Source organism: Thalassophryne amazonica, chromosome 2 (assembly GCF_902500255.1).
Source record: "Thalassophryne amazonica chromosome 2, fThaAma1.1, whole genome shotgun sequence".
NCBI classification, from domain to species: Eukaryota; Metazoa; Chordata; class Actinopteri; order Batrachoidiformes; family Batrachoididae; genus Thalassophryne; species Thalassophryne amazonica.
In genome coordinates this window covers 39,884,415-39,903,105 of record NC_047104.1, presented here as the reverse complement: position 1 = coordinate 39,903,105, position 18,691 = coordinate 39,884,415, and the positions used below count along the sequence as shown (strand labels likewise).

At 42.6% G+C, this 18,691-nt stretch overlaps 1 protein-coding gene across 3 annotated transcripts in view; it reads left to right on the top strand.

The window, feature by feature from the left end:
• The window catches only part of cep89 (centrosomal protein 89), a 331,169-nt gene that overhangs the window by 54,360 nt on the left and 258,118 nt on the right, over positions 1-18,691 (top strand). For all 3 annotated transcript variants that reach the window (XM_034185204.1, XM_034185196.1, XM_034185210.1), the window contains exons 6-7: positions 13,721-13,795; positions 14,273-14,509. In XM_034185204.1, coding sequence (XP_034041095.1) covers positions 13,721-13,795; positions 14,273-14,509 — 312 coding nt within the window. The remainder of the gene's footprint in view (positions 1-13,720; positions 13,796-14,272; positions 14,510-18,691) is intronic.

Below are 18,691 nucleotides of genomic sequence, written 5' to 3'. Positions count from 1 at the left end.
AGATTGTTACCAGCGCAAAGTTCAAAACCCAGCGTCTGTGATGGTATGGGGGGTGTAAGTGTCCGTGACATGGGCAACTTACACATCTGTGATGGCACCGTCAATGCTAAAAGGTACATCCAGATTTTGGAGCAACACATGCTGCCATCCAAGCAACATCTTTTTCAGGGACATCCCTGTTTATTTCAGCAAGACATTGCCAAGCCACATTCTGCACCTGTTACAACAGCGTGGCTTCGTAGTAAGAGTGCGGGTACTCGACTGGCCTGCTTGCAATCCAGACCTGTCGCCTATTGAAAAATTAAGCGCAAAATATCACAATGAAGAGTTAGAGTTGAATAAGTTGTTAGAGTTGATTTAACTTTCAAACTTAAGTTCAAACAACTTAATTCATTCAGGTTTTTACAAATTATAACACTTTTTTAAGTTGGTTCAAACATTCTCTTTTTTCAGTGCATTTACAACAGACCAAATCCATTGTTCCCCCAAAATGAGACGTCTGTGATTACATTGATCTTGACTTGTAGCCAGCTGTAAGACCAGAGCTCAGGGACCGTCAAAAAATTACCATGGTGAAAGGAAAATATTCAGGGACCGTCAACACATTACTACAGCGAAAGGAAATGCTTTGATAAAAACTTAATGACGTTACACTCATGGTTTGTAGTGCCACCAAACTCACATCACACATCAGCGACCTCCTTCTGGTTGTACTACAGCACTTTTCTCATGTAATTGTAAAGCACACAGTGGATAGGCAGATTTGCAGGAGATGGAGAAAGATAAAGAGGTGCAGATTGCCACAGTCTGAGCAGATTACTGTTCTTGTATACGGTTTTACCTATCCTTTGCTGTGTTAGTCCCAACTACTGACCATAACTGATATTGAAAAGTACATTTGGGCGTTGTAACGGCATACTTCCTGCTTATCATCCAGAGGTGCCGTTTCTAAATTATCCACATTTTCAATATATTTGAATATTAATTCTAACCCTCAGACAGTTTCTGAATATTTTTTTGGCATTTGTAATACATTTTGGACAGTGACCTCCATCATTATACAACTATTTTATGTAAATGAGTTAGAATTATGTCATTACATTTTTTTATTTACATTATCCCAAAACTAGCTTAATTAAAATGCAACAGTCTATACACTTTTTATTAGAAAATGGACATGCATCAATATGCAAGTATTTTTAATACTTAAAAGTACATTTAAAAGCAGGTAATATTTACTTTTACTTTAGTGTTGTCATTGTCATTCTTCTACTTTTACTCGATTAAATATTTCTTTGGTTATTTGGACTTTTACTTAAGTACTGAGACTCAGTACTTCCTCCACCACTGGTGGGCTGTTAGTGAGCAGATGCTGACAGACAAGTTATTGTACAAGGCACAAAGAACTCAAGAGTATACTGCTTCTTGTCACTACTGATGTCTGTTCAGAGCTAAACATGGGCATGTTTGCCTCATTAAATACTTTTTTTTTTTTTATTTCACTTATATAGCGCCAAATCACAACAAAGTTGCCTCAAGGCATTTCACACAAATAAGGTTGAACCTTACCAACCCCTAGAGCAAGCACACAGGTAACAGTGGTAAGTGTTATGGTTCTGACGAGCGTGGAGGACGAACCCAAAAGCAGGGAGCAGAAAATGATATTAGACAATGGATTTATTTACAGAGGAATTATATACAGAGGAGTAAAGATGTGCAGGGGCGTAGTCTAGCTAAGTGGAGACGGGCCTGCACGGTGGTGGAACCAGGGGATCCGCAGTCCCGGCACTTAGGTACTGGAATGGTGGTTCAGAGCCAGGTGGCTGCCACAAGCTGTCGACGAGGCTGGGAATGAGACACAGATGGGTGAGTGCTGAGCCAGTCACTTCCAGAAGTGGTTCATACAGACAATCAGTGATAACTATCACAGCTGGTCCAGAGATGCAGGCAATTACACATTGATTCAGTTCAGTTTCTTTGAGTTATGTTTTATCAGGAAAAAGTCCACAGTTCCGTTTGCATCAGAGATAACTGATTGCAGCTGGTCCACATACGAGGGTAGGCTGAAACGTTCTAAGGCTCACTATGATGCAGTTAATGCATTAACTGTATCATAGTGAGCCTTAGAACGTTTCAGCCTACCCTCGTAAGCTGGCAGTTTAGACAGCAAGAAATCAGTTCAGTTGTTTTGAATTGTTTTTTGTCACGAAAAGTTCACAGTTCAGTTTGTATCATATTCCAAGCTGAGTTCAGTGTGCAGCGTCTCGTGTGAGCAAAAGGTGAACAAACACTCCGCTTGGCAGAAGCGGAGCATCGGAGCTCATTAACAAGCGGCAGATGAGTCTTGGTAGCAACAGGTTGCATCAGAGATAAGCTGTGGCTCTTTCAGGCTGGTGTGTGGAAACACAGAGAGAGGAAAAAATATCAGCAAGTACAAAATGACCAGTCTTACCATGGAAGGTTTGCAGAGTTTCTGGCAAAGGTGGAATGAGGACCCGGAGTTCATATACTGGTGCTGATGAGATGAGTGTCATGTGTGTCGATCAGCCTGCGGCGCGCCACCTGTGCAGGAGAGGAGGGAGAAGGGAGGAGAGAGGAGCAGCAGCAGGACAGAACAGGCAGCCCTCAACAGTAAGGAAAAAAGTAGACACCATTCCCGTCTCTGGATGGAGCCACACCTCAGAGACAAAACAGAATCAGGCATCGGAAAGATAACAAATAGAGTATAATTTGTCAGCATTGAGCAACAAGAAATACTGAAGTGATTGTTGGCCACTAGCCCTAAGCTTCAATAAAAGACCCAGAATTTAGATAAAGTTGAGGCCGCGACCCACTCCGTTTCTTAATAAAATGAATTTAAAAGGGTAAAAAGCATAGTACCATAATATGCCGGTATGCTAAGCATACGAAAGGGAAAATAAGTGCCCTTAAGTCTGGACTTGAAAGTCTCTACAGATTCTGACTGTTTCATTGACACAGGGAGATCATTCCACAGAACAGGAGCATGATAAGAGAAAGCTCTGTGACCTGCAGTCTTTTTACTCACCCTAGGGACATAAAGTAGTCCTGCACCCTGAGAACGTAGAGCATGGGACGGTACGTAGGTTTTAATTAGATCAGGTAAGTAGGGAGGGGCTAGTCCGTGAACAATTTTATAGGTTAGTAGCAGAACCTTAAACTCTGATCTCACAGGGACTGAAAGCCAGTGAAGAGATGCCAAAATGGGTGTAATGTGGTCAAACTTTCTGCTTCCTGTCAAAAGTCTGGCAGCAGCATTTTGAACCAGTTGCAGACCCCTAATGCTGGACTGCGGTAAACCAAAAAATAGTCCAATCTAGAAGAGACTAACGCATGAATCAGGGTCCCAGCATCAGCCATAGACAGGATGGGACAAATCTTCCCTAGTTTCCGCAGGTGGAAGAAAGCAATCCTCGTAATATCGCTAATGTGGAGGTCAAAGAACAACGTAGGATTAAAAATTACCCCAAGGTTCCTCACTTTGTCAGTGTGATATATGACACACGAATCTAGGCTAAGTGTTAGCTGGTCAGATTGATGCTGATGTCTCACTGGACCAAGAACCATCATTTCAGTCTTATCAGAATTTAAAAGTAGGAAATTGCTAGACATCCAGCTTTTCACCGATGCAAGGCAATCTTCTAAGGATAATACAATATAAATACAATTAAGCATTTTAAACTCTGTACATTTTTTATTTATAATGCAAAAACTGCATTAGTGAATGTAGTGTGATTGCATGAAACAGCAAGAACTTTAAAGTAAACCACTTCTTGTGACCACTGAGACATTTTTGTCTGTTCAGAGCTAAATGTGTGCACATTACCCCCTAAATGTAAATAAATGTTTTAAAACTCATACATTGGAAAAACATCATTAATAGTTTGCCTAGCTGTCGTCTTAGTTGCTGTTCTGGTTGTCTCACATTCAGAACAAGTGATGTAGTGAACAGTATGAAGTTTATATTCCCTCTCTATTCAAGAGCTTGATTTTTCAGTTTTAGCATGATTTTATTACTTTCACTCATTCTCGAAGACTCAGCACAACCTAATTCAGTTAGTCTTGTTCTTGTTTTACGATGATTGGCTTATCTTTATAATCAATTGGTTCGCCGGTTATGATGGTTGGTTCATCCATCTTAATAATATTATACTTTATTGTCCAGGGTGTATCCTGCCTCACACCCTATGACAGCTAGGCTAGACTCCAGTTCCCTGTGACCCTTATTTGGAGAAAGCAAGTATAGAAAATTAATACCCTTAAGGGAAATTGTGTGTTTATGTTTGACCCATCCTAATTACAAACATCTTTAAACAATCTCCTCACACTACAGTAGGTGCAGTGCTGAGCCTTGCCTAGGGACCAATTCCAGATCTTCACACACTGCCCTGGTCACTGGCTATGTAAGGAGCACAAATAGACCATATGGATGGTGTGATCTTGTGGCCATTGATGACAATGGCATATTTTTTCCATATACAAGTTGCTATTCAACATAATTCGTAGGGCCAAAGGTGGAATAAATTGATTAAAAGATGAAAATTTGCACAGAGGTCCAGAAAAGTATGTCCTAAATAACATACTAAAAGTCCCCATGAATTCCATTTCGGGAAAATTTTGAATTCAAGATGGCCTCCAATATGGCTGCCGAGATCGCATTTGGAGCATATGTTCGCAATTATTGATCACACAGACACAAATTAACTTTCTAAAATATGTTTTGAGACACATAGAATAATGCACTAGAACGGTTTACAGGAGTTCAGCAACGCAAAGACCTTCGTTCAAGTAGCCAGTCATGGAACCCAAAGGATCAAGCGACATGTGTGCAGTGGTTTCAAGCACACCCCCTTTTGCTGGATATGAGCCAGACCTTTTGGTATCTCTGTCAACAGGAATCATTACTAACATGACAGAGTGAAGACAACTGGTGATCAGGAAGCATCTGTCAAAGTCAGAGGACAAAATGCAACTGTCAGTCCCAGCCTCTTGTTTAACAGGATTACATGTGTATTAAATAACAGTTCTGACATGGGCACATTCTTGACACATGAGCTTGCCCCACAACCACCTTCACTCTTCAAAGATGGTCAGATGAGAGAGGCAACAAAGAGCACCCTGGGTAACATCTTGAAGTCATATGGTGCTCAGCATGCCACTGTTCCAGAGAATAGCATCTTTGTTGTGGATGGTGGTCACCTACTCCACAGTGTTGCTTGGCCACAAAATTCCACCTACAGGTAGGTTTGCCAAACATACATTAGCTACATGCTAAAACACTTTGGTGTTGTATTTTATGGTACGACTGTAACAGATAAACCAAGAAATGTGAACTGATGCGCAGATCTAAAAAAAAACAAAAACATCATGTTCGATGAAGTATGCCAACAACTACCACCCAGGCAGCTTTTTTGGCAACAGTAACAACAAGAAGAGATTCATCCAGTTTGTGAGCGATGGAATGCTCTCAGCTGGAATTCCGGTGAAGCAAGCTGAGGCGGATGCAGACTTGCTTATCATCTTGACAGCGCTAAACATTGCAGAGCATGAAGACTCACCCACTGTAGTTATTGGAACAGACACGGACCTCCTAGTCATGTACCCCACCAAGCTCTATGATGTGAATGACATTCAGCAAGCCATTGGTAACACTAGCAAACATGTCATGTTTCTGCATGCTGTTACAGGGTGTGATTCGGTGTCTGCCATCCACCATCAAGGGAAACGCAAAACATTCAGTTTGGTTCACAATAAAAAGGAGTTCCAAGATTTGAATACATTCACTAAACCAGTGATTTTCAACCTTTTTTGAGCCGCGGCACCCTTTTTATATTTACAAAATCCTGCGGCACACCACTGTCATGTGTCACGCACCACTAACTCAACTGTCTCTATACGGTGTGTTAGCACATTAGCAACATGTGCGGTACAGATATGACGTAACATAGTATACTATAGTCATGGAGCTGTATATAAGAACTAGAGAACGCAGTCCCATTGCTGCACACTAAACGAAAAGGTCCCTTCATGGACAGCGACATGACGTCTCCTACCCGGGCAAAATATTGATGAAGTACCCGGATGTTAATGCATTTTCAATGGAGATTCGCGACTGAACACACTCAGAAAAATGCTCGCAAAATACGTGTTAAAATGCCATTTTGTCCTGGATATCGAGCCAGTAAAATTAAATTACATTAAATTATGTCAGGAAAGTATTAAACTTACTCTGACACACACACATTCACAAATATTAGTGTTGAAAGTTACACGGATCTGCACTGATAAGCTACGCTGCTGGGCTGAGCTGCTGCTGTGTTCAACGCAGCGCGACTCCTAAAACCATCACAATACATTTATATATATTATATTTTTACATATTTATCCTTTATTGACCGAGTTTCATTCATGAAGTCACCGGTGTGTGTGTGTGTGTGCACATCTCTGTGTGTGTGGCAGCACAGCGCGGGTCATTAATCTCATTATTTTAAGGTGCAAAAAAAAAAAAAACTCCCCAGTCTTGTCGAACAATTTTTAGTCACTAACGACAAGAATTTTAACTAGACATTGGTCTAGCAGTGGAAAATATCAACTAGACATAAGTGAAATTAATGATCCGTGTCATCGGGCGACACAGGTACGGCAGGAAACATACAGCTGTTTATCATCCAAATATGACGGACAAAGTGACAACAATAACCAAAACCACTTACTTATGGAAGGAAATATTGTCTCCCTTGTTCCTCCGTTTGTGACTTTGCCAACATGCGCAGCGTTCCAGCATATTCCACCTGTTTCTTGACGAGACTAAGTGAACTTCTATGCACACAAATCACTAACTTGCCCGGAATTAAAATGGCGATCAGTCCTCCTTGTTGGCACACGGCTCAGTGCTACTGCGCGCTTTGCTGCCATCTACTGGAATAAAAGAGCATTACATCATTTGCCACACTATTACAGCACATACACCCGATAATGGTGATATTTGATAATTGCCCACGGCACCCCTGACGATCAATCACGGCACCCCGGTTGAGAATCACTGCACTAAACCATGCAGTACACATGAAGAAGTGATGTCAACTGGAGAAAAATTCTTGTTGAAACTGTATGGTGCCTCCAGATACGAGTCACTTGATAAATAGCAACACACTGCATACAAGAAAGCGGTTGGTCAAGCTTCTCTTGCATCAACCTTTGAGATTGCAGATCTCTCCCCAAGTAGAGCAGCTGCAAAGTAGCATGTCTATCGCACTTGCCACACTGTTCAGGCGTGGCTTAGTAACTGCTTACAACCAGAAGAGTGAGGTTGGAAGTCACATGATGGTATTCTTGCACCAGTACAACCTGACAAACCAATAGCTCCAGATTCACTCCTAAATGTTATATCTTGTGGTTGCAAGGAAGATGGCTGTGGTCGAATGTCATGTGGATGTAGAAAACTTGGTCTCTTCTGTAGTTCATCCATCCATCCATCCATCCATTTTCTTCCACTTTATCGGGAGTTGGGTCGCGGGGGCAGCAGCTCAAGCAAAGCCGCCCAGACCTCCCGATCCACACACACACCTCCCCCAGCTCCTCCGGGGGAACCCCAAAGCGTTCCCAAGCCAGCTGAGAGATGTAGTCCCTCCAGCGTGTCCTGGGTCTTTCCCGGGGCCTCCTCCCAATGGGACGTGCCCGGAACACCTCTCCAGCGAGGCGTCCATGGGGCATCCGGAAAAGATGCCCGAGCCACCTCAACTGACTCCTTTCGACGTGGAGGAGCAGCGGCTTGACTCCGAGCTCCTCACCCTATCTCTAAGGGAGCGCCCAGCCACCCTGCGGAGGAAACTCATCTCAGCCGCTTGTACTCGCGATCTCGTTCTTTCGGTCATGAGCCAAATCTCATGACCATAGGTGAGGATCGGAATGTAGATTGATCGGTAAATCGAGAGCTTTGCTCCTCTACTCAGCTCTCTCTTCACCACGATGGTCCGATACAGCGACTGCATCACTGTAGATGCTGCACCGATCCGTCTATCGATCTCACGCTCCATCCGTCCCTCACTTGTGAACAAGACCCCAAGATACTTAAACTCCTCCAATTGAGGCAAGGACACTCTACCGACCTGAAGAGGGCAAAGCACCTTTTTCTGGTCGAGAACCATGGCCTCGGATTTGGAGGTGCTGATTTTCATCCCGGACGTTTCACACTCGGCTGCAAACCGCCCTAGTGCACGCTGAAGGTCTTGATTTGACGAAGCCAACAGAACCACATCGTCCGCAAACAGCAGAGACGAGATTCTGTGGTTCCCAAACAGACCCCCTCTACACCCTGGCTGTGCCTAGAAATTCTGTCCATAAAAATAATGAACAGAACCGGTGACAAAGGGCAGCCCTGGTGGAGGCCAACGTGCAATGGAAACAGGTTTGACTTACTACCGGCAATGCGAATCAAGCTCCTGCTGCGGTCGTACAGGGACTGGATAGCCCTTAGCAAAGGACCCCGTACTCCCGGAGCACCCCCCACAGGGTGCCCCGAGGGATACAGTCGAACGCCTTCTCCAGATCCACAAAACACATGTGGACCAGTTGGGCGAACTCCCATGAACCCTCGAGCACCCGATGGCGCGTGTAGAGCTGGTCCAGTGTGCCGCGACCAGGACGAAAACCACACAGCTCCTCCTGAATCCAAGGTTCGACCATTGGTCGAATTCTCCTCTCCAGTACTCTGGAATAGACCTTACCGGGGAGGCTGAGGAGTGTGATCCCCCTATAGTTGGAACACATCCTCCAGTCCCCCTTCTTAAAGAGAGGGACCACCACCCCGGTCTGCCAATCCAGAGGCACTGTCCCAGATCGCCACGCGATGTTGGAGAGGCATGTCAGCCAAGACCGTCCCACAACATCCAGAGACTTAAGGTACTGAGGACGGATTTCATCCACCCCAGGAGCCTTGCCACCGAGGAACTTTCTAACCACCTCGGTGACTTCGGCCTGGGTAATGGATGAGTTCTGTAGTTCAGTGTGTAGTAAATGCAATAGTCTTTCATGCCAAAATACAACTCCAGCTAAATGATGACTTTGATGGTGGACAGCAGGATTAACTTTATGCTGTAAGAAGTAACACTGGCTGTACATTCTAGGTGCAGAGTAGGTAGGCCTAATCAGTTTGAGAACATATACATACTGGGCCTCATGTATCAATGTTGCACACTTGTGGCGTAAATTTACGGCGTAAAGTTGAAATACACCAAAGTTGCCGTGACATGTATCAAGCAGTGCGCACCTGCCCATTTCTGGCATACGCCTGACGTGATCTTGATAAATGCGGCTGGTGGAAACGATCGTAATTATAATAAACATGCCCATAAATATTCAAACTCCGCTTCAGACACACCCTCATTTTACGACATGGAAGCCAGGAAGACGGCAATGAAAAAGAACTCCACCAATCACGACGCTTGCCAATAGAGCGTCAAAAGCGGCCGTCGTATTAATTGTTTTGTAGTATATAATCAATAAAGTGTTACAGTGGTCCCTCATTAATTGCTGGAGTTACGTTCTAAAAAATAGCCTGAAATACGCGAAACCGCGACGTAGTCAGCGTTATTTTTTACAATTATTATAGACGTTTCAAAGCTGGTAAAACCCCTCACTACACAGTTTATACACTTTCTCAATCAGGCATGAACATTTTCTCACTTTTCTCTCGTGTGTAAACACTCTCAAAGTTCAAACCTTAGTAGGAAAATAATACCAAACTGTTTCAGGCCCAAACATTTGTTTGAGAAATAAAAATAGAAAGTTTTCCTATAAATAATTATGATGGCATTTAGAACTAACAAATTAATTTTAACGATCAACGAACGAGGTCGGACACATAAGAAATTATTAATAGTGACTGACCAGTATGTCACAGATTGGGCCTCTGCGTCCTGACGCCGCGCCTTTTCCCACTCACACCTGGCTGCAGGTGTCTGTTTCCGAGTGACAAACACAGTTATGAGTAGTTGTTGGTGCTCTTTTTTCTTCTGGGCGACAAGATTCTTATAAACAGATACACAGAACACTCTAAAAAAAAAAAAAAAGGCATGCAAAATTGGACTAAATACTCCGCGACACTCCGAGGCCATGACAGGTGAACGGCGTTATAGCGAGGGACCACTGTATTCTCTTTTCACATGTCAATAATTCTTGACATGTGGATATTTGCTCGCTCAATTAATAAGACACGCCTAATCTGTCAGATTTCTTTATTTTTTAAATGTACGAGGGCTGTCAATAAAGTATAGGTCCTTTTTATTTTTTCAAAAACTATATGGATTTCATTCATATGTTTTTACGTCAGACATGCTTGAACCCTCGTGCGCATGCGTGGGTTTTTCCACACCTGTCGGTGACATCATCCGCCTGTGTCCGCGCGTCGGGATGCAGCCGGCGCGGTGCGGTGGCACAGGAAAAACACCTCCGTGTTGATAACCATTTGTAAAATCCAGGCGGCTTTTGATGGCTTTCAGTTGAGTGAGTATCTGAGAAATTGTTTAACAGTTGGGCATGTTCCAACTTGTCCTTAAGGCTTCCAACAGAGGTGTTTTTCCTGTGGCGGAGCGTCGCGGCGGCTGCGAGCCGACGCTGCAATCCATCCGCACGTCTTTCATTAAAAAAATCTCCTTTAACAGTGGAATATCTCGATAAAATGCTGAAACCGACTTCTTCTGAAACTTCTCTGTTCTCTCACGATGTCCTGGATCAATAGAGCCTGAAATGTGGAGGTTTTCAGTTTGAAACAGGCTGACGACGGCGCCTGGGAGCGCTGCGCGACGTCCCACTGCGTGGGAAGTCCTTTAAGCGACAGTATCACCTCAAAATCTCTCATCAGCCGTTAAAATTTTCACCGAAAACCAGCTTAATTTTTCGAACCGTGTCCACTTCGATGTGCCTCACAGGTTTAGAAAAAATTTTGATCAAACAAAGCGCCAGTCTCTCAGAAACTTCTCAGACAAAGGAATTCCGACGAGGGGCTGGACGACTCCTCCCACAAGGAGTGCTCACAGGCGAATGACGTCACCGACAGGCGTGGAAAAACTCACGCATGCGCACGAGGGTTCAAGCATGTCTGACGTAAAAACATATGAATGAAATCCATATAGTTTTTGAAAAAAATAAAAAGGACCTATACTTTATTGACAGACCTCGTATTTCTGTATTTATTTTATTGTGACAACCGAATGGAGACGACAAAACCTGGTTGCAGCACGGGCGAATTAATGGAATGACGAAACTACAGTTGTTGTTATCAATTTCATTGTCTAAAACGATCACACCGCATAAAGTTAAGCTCAGCGCTGCTCTGGCTCCAGGCTCGAAGTCTGGAGAAAAGGGTGTGCAGCGCTGTCTTTGCAGTCAGCGCTGTAGCCACGGATCATGCTCCATAACAATCCTGCAAAAATGGGATTTGTATTGATTATTATGTAGTATAATCAGGAAAGTGTTATTTATGTAACATATGCATTGATTTGTATAATGGCACTGTTGATCATCTTCATTTTTATGTGGATTCCAGCGCTGGTTCATTTTGGTGTATAATTTATGCCACCTCTCGACCCGGTGTATATTTTCAGCGCAGCGTACGCCAACGACCACATTGATAAATGCCAAGTAGCGCAGCCGTTTTGGCGTACACCCCATATACGCTCAAATATCACCGTACGCAACGTTGATACATGAGGCCCACTGTGTGCAGTATGAACATTCAGGCAACGTATAACATGTATAGGTTCAAGGTTCAAAAGGTTTATTGTCATATGTACAGTAAGAAACGTATTTCCCTGTGCAATGAAATTCTCTTCTTTGCTGCTCTCACCGGGTGTCTATAATAATAGTCAAAATAGGCATTTAAAAAAAAAAAGCATTAAAAGCATTAAAAGCATTAAGCATTAAAAAGTAAAGTAACAATAAAGGTGCAGTTACAGTATGAAGTGAAATGAAATAATGTGCAAATAGCAAGATTCAAGTATTAACAGTTAACAGTAAAGTAACAGTAAGGTGCAGTAACAGTGTGAAGTGACCCCAGGGGGTCTGCTCAGTCCTTAGCAGCATTCAGCAGTCTGATGGCAGTGGGGTAGAAAGAGTTTTTGAAGCGGGTGGTTTTGCATTTCACACTCCTGAACCTCTGTCCTGAAGGCAGCAGTGTGAACAGTCCGTATTGGGGATGTGTAGGGTCTTTTATGATGGCGGCAGCTCTGTTGTGGACTCTCCGATGGTAGATGCTCTGCAGAGATGGTAGTGGCGTCCTCGTGATCTTTGATGCGGTCTTCACTACTTTCTGCAGGCGTTTACGGTCATTCACCGTTGAGCTGCCATACCACGCAGTAATCGAGGTGGTGAGAATGGACTCAATGATGCAGCTGTAGAAGTTGCTGAGAATCTTGGGTGACATGCCAAATTTCCTCAGCCTCCTCAGGAAGTACAGCCGCTGCTGAGCCTTCTTTACCACCTGTGTGGTGTTAAGTGTCCAAGTGAGGTCACTACTGATGTGGACCCCCAGATATTTAAAGCTGCTCACTCTCTCCACCTCGCGGCCTTGGATAGACAGTGGCTGATGAGGTTCCCTCTCTCCTCATGTCCACTATCATTTCCTTGGTTTTATCTGTGTTCAGGGTGAGGTTGTTGACTCCACACCATGGCACCAGGCCTTCCACCTCCCTCCTGTAAGCTGCTTCGTCTCCGCCGGTGATGCGTCCAATCACAGCAGTGTCGTCAGCAAACTTTATGATGGTGTTGTCGGGGTGAGAGTCGTAGGTGAAGAGGGTGTAGAGAATAGGGCTGAGGACGCAGCCCTGCGGGGTACCGATGTTGGTGGTGATGCTGGCTGAGGTCCTATTCCCAATCTTGACAGACTGTGGTCTGCCAGTCAGAAAGTCCAGAAGCCAGTCACAGAGGGTGGGGTGGAGTCCAAGGGCAGACAATTTGTAGGTGAGTTTGTGAGGGATGACCGTGTTGAAAGCAGAGCTGTAGTCAATGAAAAGTACTCTGATGTAAGAGTCTTTATTTTCCAGGTGGGAGAGGGAGGCGTGCAGGGCGGCGGCAATGGCATCTGAAGTTGACCTGTTGTGCCTGTAAGCGTACTGCAGGGGGTCTGTGATGTCCGGTATGCAGCCCTGAATGTATGACAGTACCACTTTGCAGTATAGCAAGTACAATAGTTTATAGTGTGGTATCTACCTGATATAATATGGATCTTTTTACCTAATTTTGTTGTTCAGTCACCATATCCGTTGTGAAACATGGTTTATGACTAAAATGTAATAAACATGTTTTAAAATCATTTGTGTTCATTTATTTCATTCTTCTTTCTGAAAACGTTGCCAAAATTGATATCGGCGGCCATATTGGATGCCATCTTTAATTCTGAATTTTCCCGGAATGGGATTCATAGGGAATTTTAGTATATTTAGGACACTTTCCTGGACCTCTGTGCAAATTTTCAGCTTGTTATCAATTTATTCCACCTTAAGGCCGTATTTTTGGGCAAAGTCATATCATGAGTTTTGGTGAATGAATGTGCTGGAGAAAAATAAGATCACATGTAATTTATGATTGTGTGTGGTTTACATAAAACCAGCATGACACTGCTTTAACTCTGAAGTTGTACTCATTTATTTCTCTTTTTTATTTAGTTTTTTTTTGTTTGTTTTTTGTTTTTTTTTTTATCTCTCAGAGCTTCCTGAGGAAACCTTTGTTCAGTCTCCGAAGGCCAGCTGTGAATCGTCAAAGAAGAAATCTTCTGTGCCATGTAGGTGAACCTCTGCTGCAGCCACCATTCTGATTTATGTCCGCATCAAGTCTTTGAGATATTGCAAGATTAGAATGTGTAAACAAAACAAACATAAAAAATAGATAAAAGAACATACTGTATGTTGCAATGTTAAAGGAATTGAACAGAAATTAAAAAAAACAAAACAGATCACCAGGGCAAGTATCTCAAGTTTTCCTTAACGCAATGACCATCTCGCTACAAAATTTTAATATCATCCCATTCCCTCTTGAGTTTTAATCTCCACAAACACACACATTCACACTTTGTGGAGTGTCATTGTCCTATTTCAGGAAGACATTGGGCAAGATGTCTTCTGAGTTGCTTTTTAAAGAAATACTCATGTAAGAAGTTGTATTTTTTTTTTTTATGTGGAATTAATTGTTTTTCGATATACACATTGACTTCATGCTGTGTTTAGAATGTGTAATGCTGTTAAAACTGTGCCCATTTTAGCCACTGTACCCAGCCAAGCGACCAGTCATCCTAGGCCACCCAGAAAACATGAACTCCCCATCCGCCCCTCTCCAGAGGCCAACAAAACCCAAGATAATCACTCCGCTCTGGTGCAGGCCCTGCCACAGAAGAATACAAAGACAGTTGAGCAAACTAGGCTTCTGGAAGAGGGACTGCAACACTTAGACCAGAAGATCCACCATAGCCAGTCCTCCTCAAACAGGATAGTCTCTCCAGGTAATGTAGAAAGAAGGAGACACTCATGAAACTTATGATACATACAGAGAGAACAAAGAAAATAAGTGAGTGTCTGAGAGATGTGATGAAGACTGACAGAGAAGAGCAGAAAGATGTTTATGTGACAAAGGTGTTGTGACTGGACCTGGCCCATCAGTGCTGCACTGAACCTGGAGATGGAGAGAACCATTGCATGCTCTGCTGGGAAATCCTCATTAGGTGTACTTATTATTTCTTTTGTTATGCCCCCCACAGTTTGTCTGTCTGTTCATGAATCTTATCATCATTTTTGCACAACTGTTCCAAAACCATTTGGTGGATTTCAGTGCAATGTCACACAGTAGGAGCACACCGTATGAAGTTGTGCATGAAGGAAAATCATTCGTCTGACCTGTTAAAGGGGATATATTTGGACTTATGAGAAAAATAAATTTATACCATGGTCAGTGAGAATTCCATGTCTAACTGGCGTGCATTATTTTTGTGTAATACGCACACGTAGTTCAGCAAGTTAAGTATGTTATAATCACTCCGCTCTGGTCGTCACCATAGCAACGCGCAAATTAGTTGGTGCAGATCAGCTGTGTTTTGACAGGTGAATGACAGAAACGTGATAAAACATGGATTTCCAAGTGAATTTTAATATTTTTGGCCAAAATAAAACGTTTGAGGAATGGAAAGCGGAGGAGAGCAAATGAGAAGAACAGCAAAAGCAATGGCGTAAAGATTTAACATCGGACGAACTGGACAAGATTGAAGACGGGAAAGAAGAGAACGGTTCTATCCTTGCAGGCTGCCGAGTGCTCCGCATCAAAACAGTGAGCGTGGTTTCTGGACCTGTTGCCAGAGTTGGCCACAGCTCCACACAGCAGAGAGGGGGGCGGTGTGAGTGGCCCGCTGCGGAGCGAGCCCACAGACTCGGTAAGCCCATCGGAGACAAAATATCTTGAGACTGGTATAAAATAGTCCCAAATACTCACACATTTTTATCAAGTTCTGTTAACTTAAATATTTGTGTGTTAGCTCACTGTGTGGGACCATGGTATAAGTGGATTAAACAACTCGAAGCCGTGCATTATACGGTTTGAATGCACTTCACGGAGTAACACCACTCTGCTTCGCGTCGTGGTGTTTTAGACTCAGTGTCGTGCATTCAAACCGTATAATGCACGGCTTCTCGTTGTTTAATCCTTACTCATCACATTGACTTGCAACTTCTACTAAACTGTTGAGGATTTCAGTGAAGCTTCACACAGCAGTACCACATCATATAAGCTGTACAAGTTATACAAATAATGAATGTTTGAGTTCAATGGTACGAATATTTCATGAGGTGAAAGATAGAACGTACCAGTTTTCACCGAAAGAATGTAAAAACATTATTTGTTTTATGACAGCTAAAATAGATGCTTGTCATTTGATATTATATTAATTTATAGACAACAGAAAAGGGACTTACATTTTGGTGTGGTGCTTTGACATCAACAGTCCAACGCGAATTTTAAATAGGAATCCAAAATTGTTCTCAGTCAACTTGGAAAACAGTTAGATAGTCCATGATACTTCAAAAGAAAAAAAAAAAAAAAGACTTTGTGTACTTCCTCAGTCCAGCGAAAAATCGTGCTAGAAATTTGTCCACCTCTTCATCCTAACAGCTCTTCGTGGCTCCAGACAGCTTATGGGGCAGTGGATTTGTTTGTTTTGTGTGTATGTGTGTCTATTAGAAGAATTAGCACAGTCAGTTAGCTCATTCAAATTGTCTGTCAGCAAAACAAACTCTGCCATGTTTAGCTAAACGCTGCCCCTACTATTGTGTGCGTGAGCAGGGTTGGCAGCGTACATTGGTACAAAATGTATGGAACTAAATTTGCACGGTAAATGGCAACATATTTGCACACTAAATGCAACGCAACACAAATGGAATGAATAATCTATGTCATGTGACATACAATGCACCAATCAAATGACAAGAATCCAATCAGCCATTATATAAAGGGAAATAATGTCGGTTTGACATCCTCAAGGTGGCATAAGACTGCTGTTCTTTATAATAGCAGTGGTTGTGGTGTGCAATAGCACCAAAATATATAAAACCAAAACTGCACTCTAAATAGAACCAAAATTGCATAGTAAATGGAACAAAATGGCAAATGGTACAAATTATCCATATCACATGACATACAAACCACCAATCAAATGACAGAGATCTATTTAAATAATATATAAACACTTATAGTACATGAAGCAACTAGTGCGGCACAGCAGGAGTATCATTTTATGAGTTGGTTCATAGATCTCTAGTTTTGACCCATTCAATGAACATTTCCGTACAGGGGTGATTCTTTAACTACGGGCACTATTGGCCTTGTAAATGTAATTTCCACCACACCATTGCCTTACAATATAAAGCGCCTTGGGGCAACTGTTTGTTGTGATTTGGCGCTATATACATGTGCTCTGATGTCACTGTTTATCTCCATAGAAACTACCCAAACAATCTTTCATACAAACTGTTTAAAGGGACATTACAGTGTTGTGGTGGAAATTACGGCAATAGTGTGGGACAGCTACATTTTGTTTAAAAAATCACAACAGTTGTATGACATTGAATACCCCAATTATGTTTTGATTATTTTACTGATATTTTATTCAGAGGTATTTTAAAACATTAGAAAAAACGTTTCTTTACCATTCATTTTTATCATTGAAGATCAAAAGTCTGGGTGTGGGACAAGCACAAAATGGCAATATTTGCATATAATGATGCTGAAAAAGTCATCATAGACTACTAGAACAAATTTCTTAACACTTTCATTGTAAAGATAACTATAAAAGTGTGAAATCTCCCCTTTTTTCTGTTTTTCATACAATATGATCAAAGGACATAATAAGTGCCCGTAGTCTAAGAATCGCCCACAGATATTTGATGATTTAAGCCACAGTCACACACCGATAAGACTGGCAGAGATTTGGGAGAGTTGCTGATCGTCTGTCGCAGCTCCTTCAAGAATACTGTCACTGATTGTTTGTTGTTTTGCCAAAAAAAACAAAAAAAAAACAACAAAAGCTAAGTTGAAGACACATGTATCAGACTTATTTTGCGATGGTTGTAAAGGCACTGTTACACACAATATGCCGATTGTGACACTATTGATATGGTATGGTTATGTGTACATGGCACGAATTTGTTAGACTGCCCTCCTTTTTCGGAAGATCGCACGACTGCAGTTGGACTATCTGATCTCAGAAATATCTTCCCCAACTTCCTCCTGTAAAATTTCTTCTCCAGTAACAGCTTTGGATTGTTCTGTAAATTCTGACTTCTTCAGTCTCTTCTCTGTTCCTCTTTTTCCGCTTTGTTGCTCGTGTGCTGCTTTTGTGTGGTGTGGTGTATGATCAGTGTCTTCTATTTGGAAACTTGTTTCTATTTGGAAATGAGTGTGGGAGCTCAGGCTGCACAGGTCAGCACCTTGGACAGCTCCTCCTCATCCTGACAACAGCTGCTCTTACCTGGACATTGCAAAATGTGTGTCACTGCCATGCGCATGCAGTACATGTCTTGCATATGCCAACATACGCGCTTCTGTCCTACTGTGGCACGATCCTTTAAAACTAGTTGCCGATTTTGGAGTGGCAGTAGTCGCAGGGCAGACTTTTGAACATTTTATGTTGTCAAAATACACTCAACAAAAATATAAATGCAACACTTTTGGTTTTGCTCCCATTTTGTATGAGATGAACTCAAAGATCTAAAACTTTTTCCACATACACAATATCACCATTTCCCTCAAATATTGTTCACAAACCAGTCTAAATCTGTGATAGTGAGCACTTCTCCTTTGCTGAGATAATCCATCCCACCTCACAGGTGTGCCATATCAAGATGCTAATTAGACACCATGATTAGTGCACAGGTGTGCCTTAGACTGCCCACAATAAAAGGCCACTCTGAAAGGTGCAGTTTTGTTTTATTGGGGGGGGGGATACCAGTCAGTATCTGGTGTGACCACCATTTGCCTCATGCAGTGCAACACATCTCCTTCGCATAGAGTTGATCAGGTTGTCAATTGTGGCCTGTGGAATGTTGGTCCACTCCTCTTCAATGGCTGTGCGAAGTTGCTGGATATTGGCAGGAACTGGTACACGCTGTCGTATACGCCGGTCCAGAGCATCCCAAACATG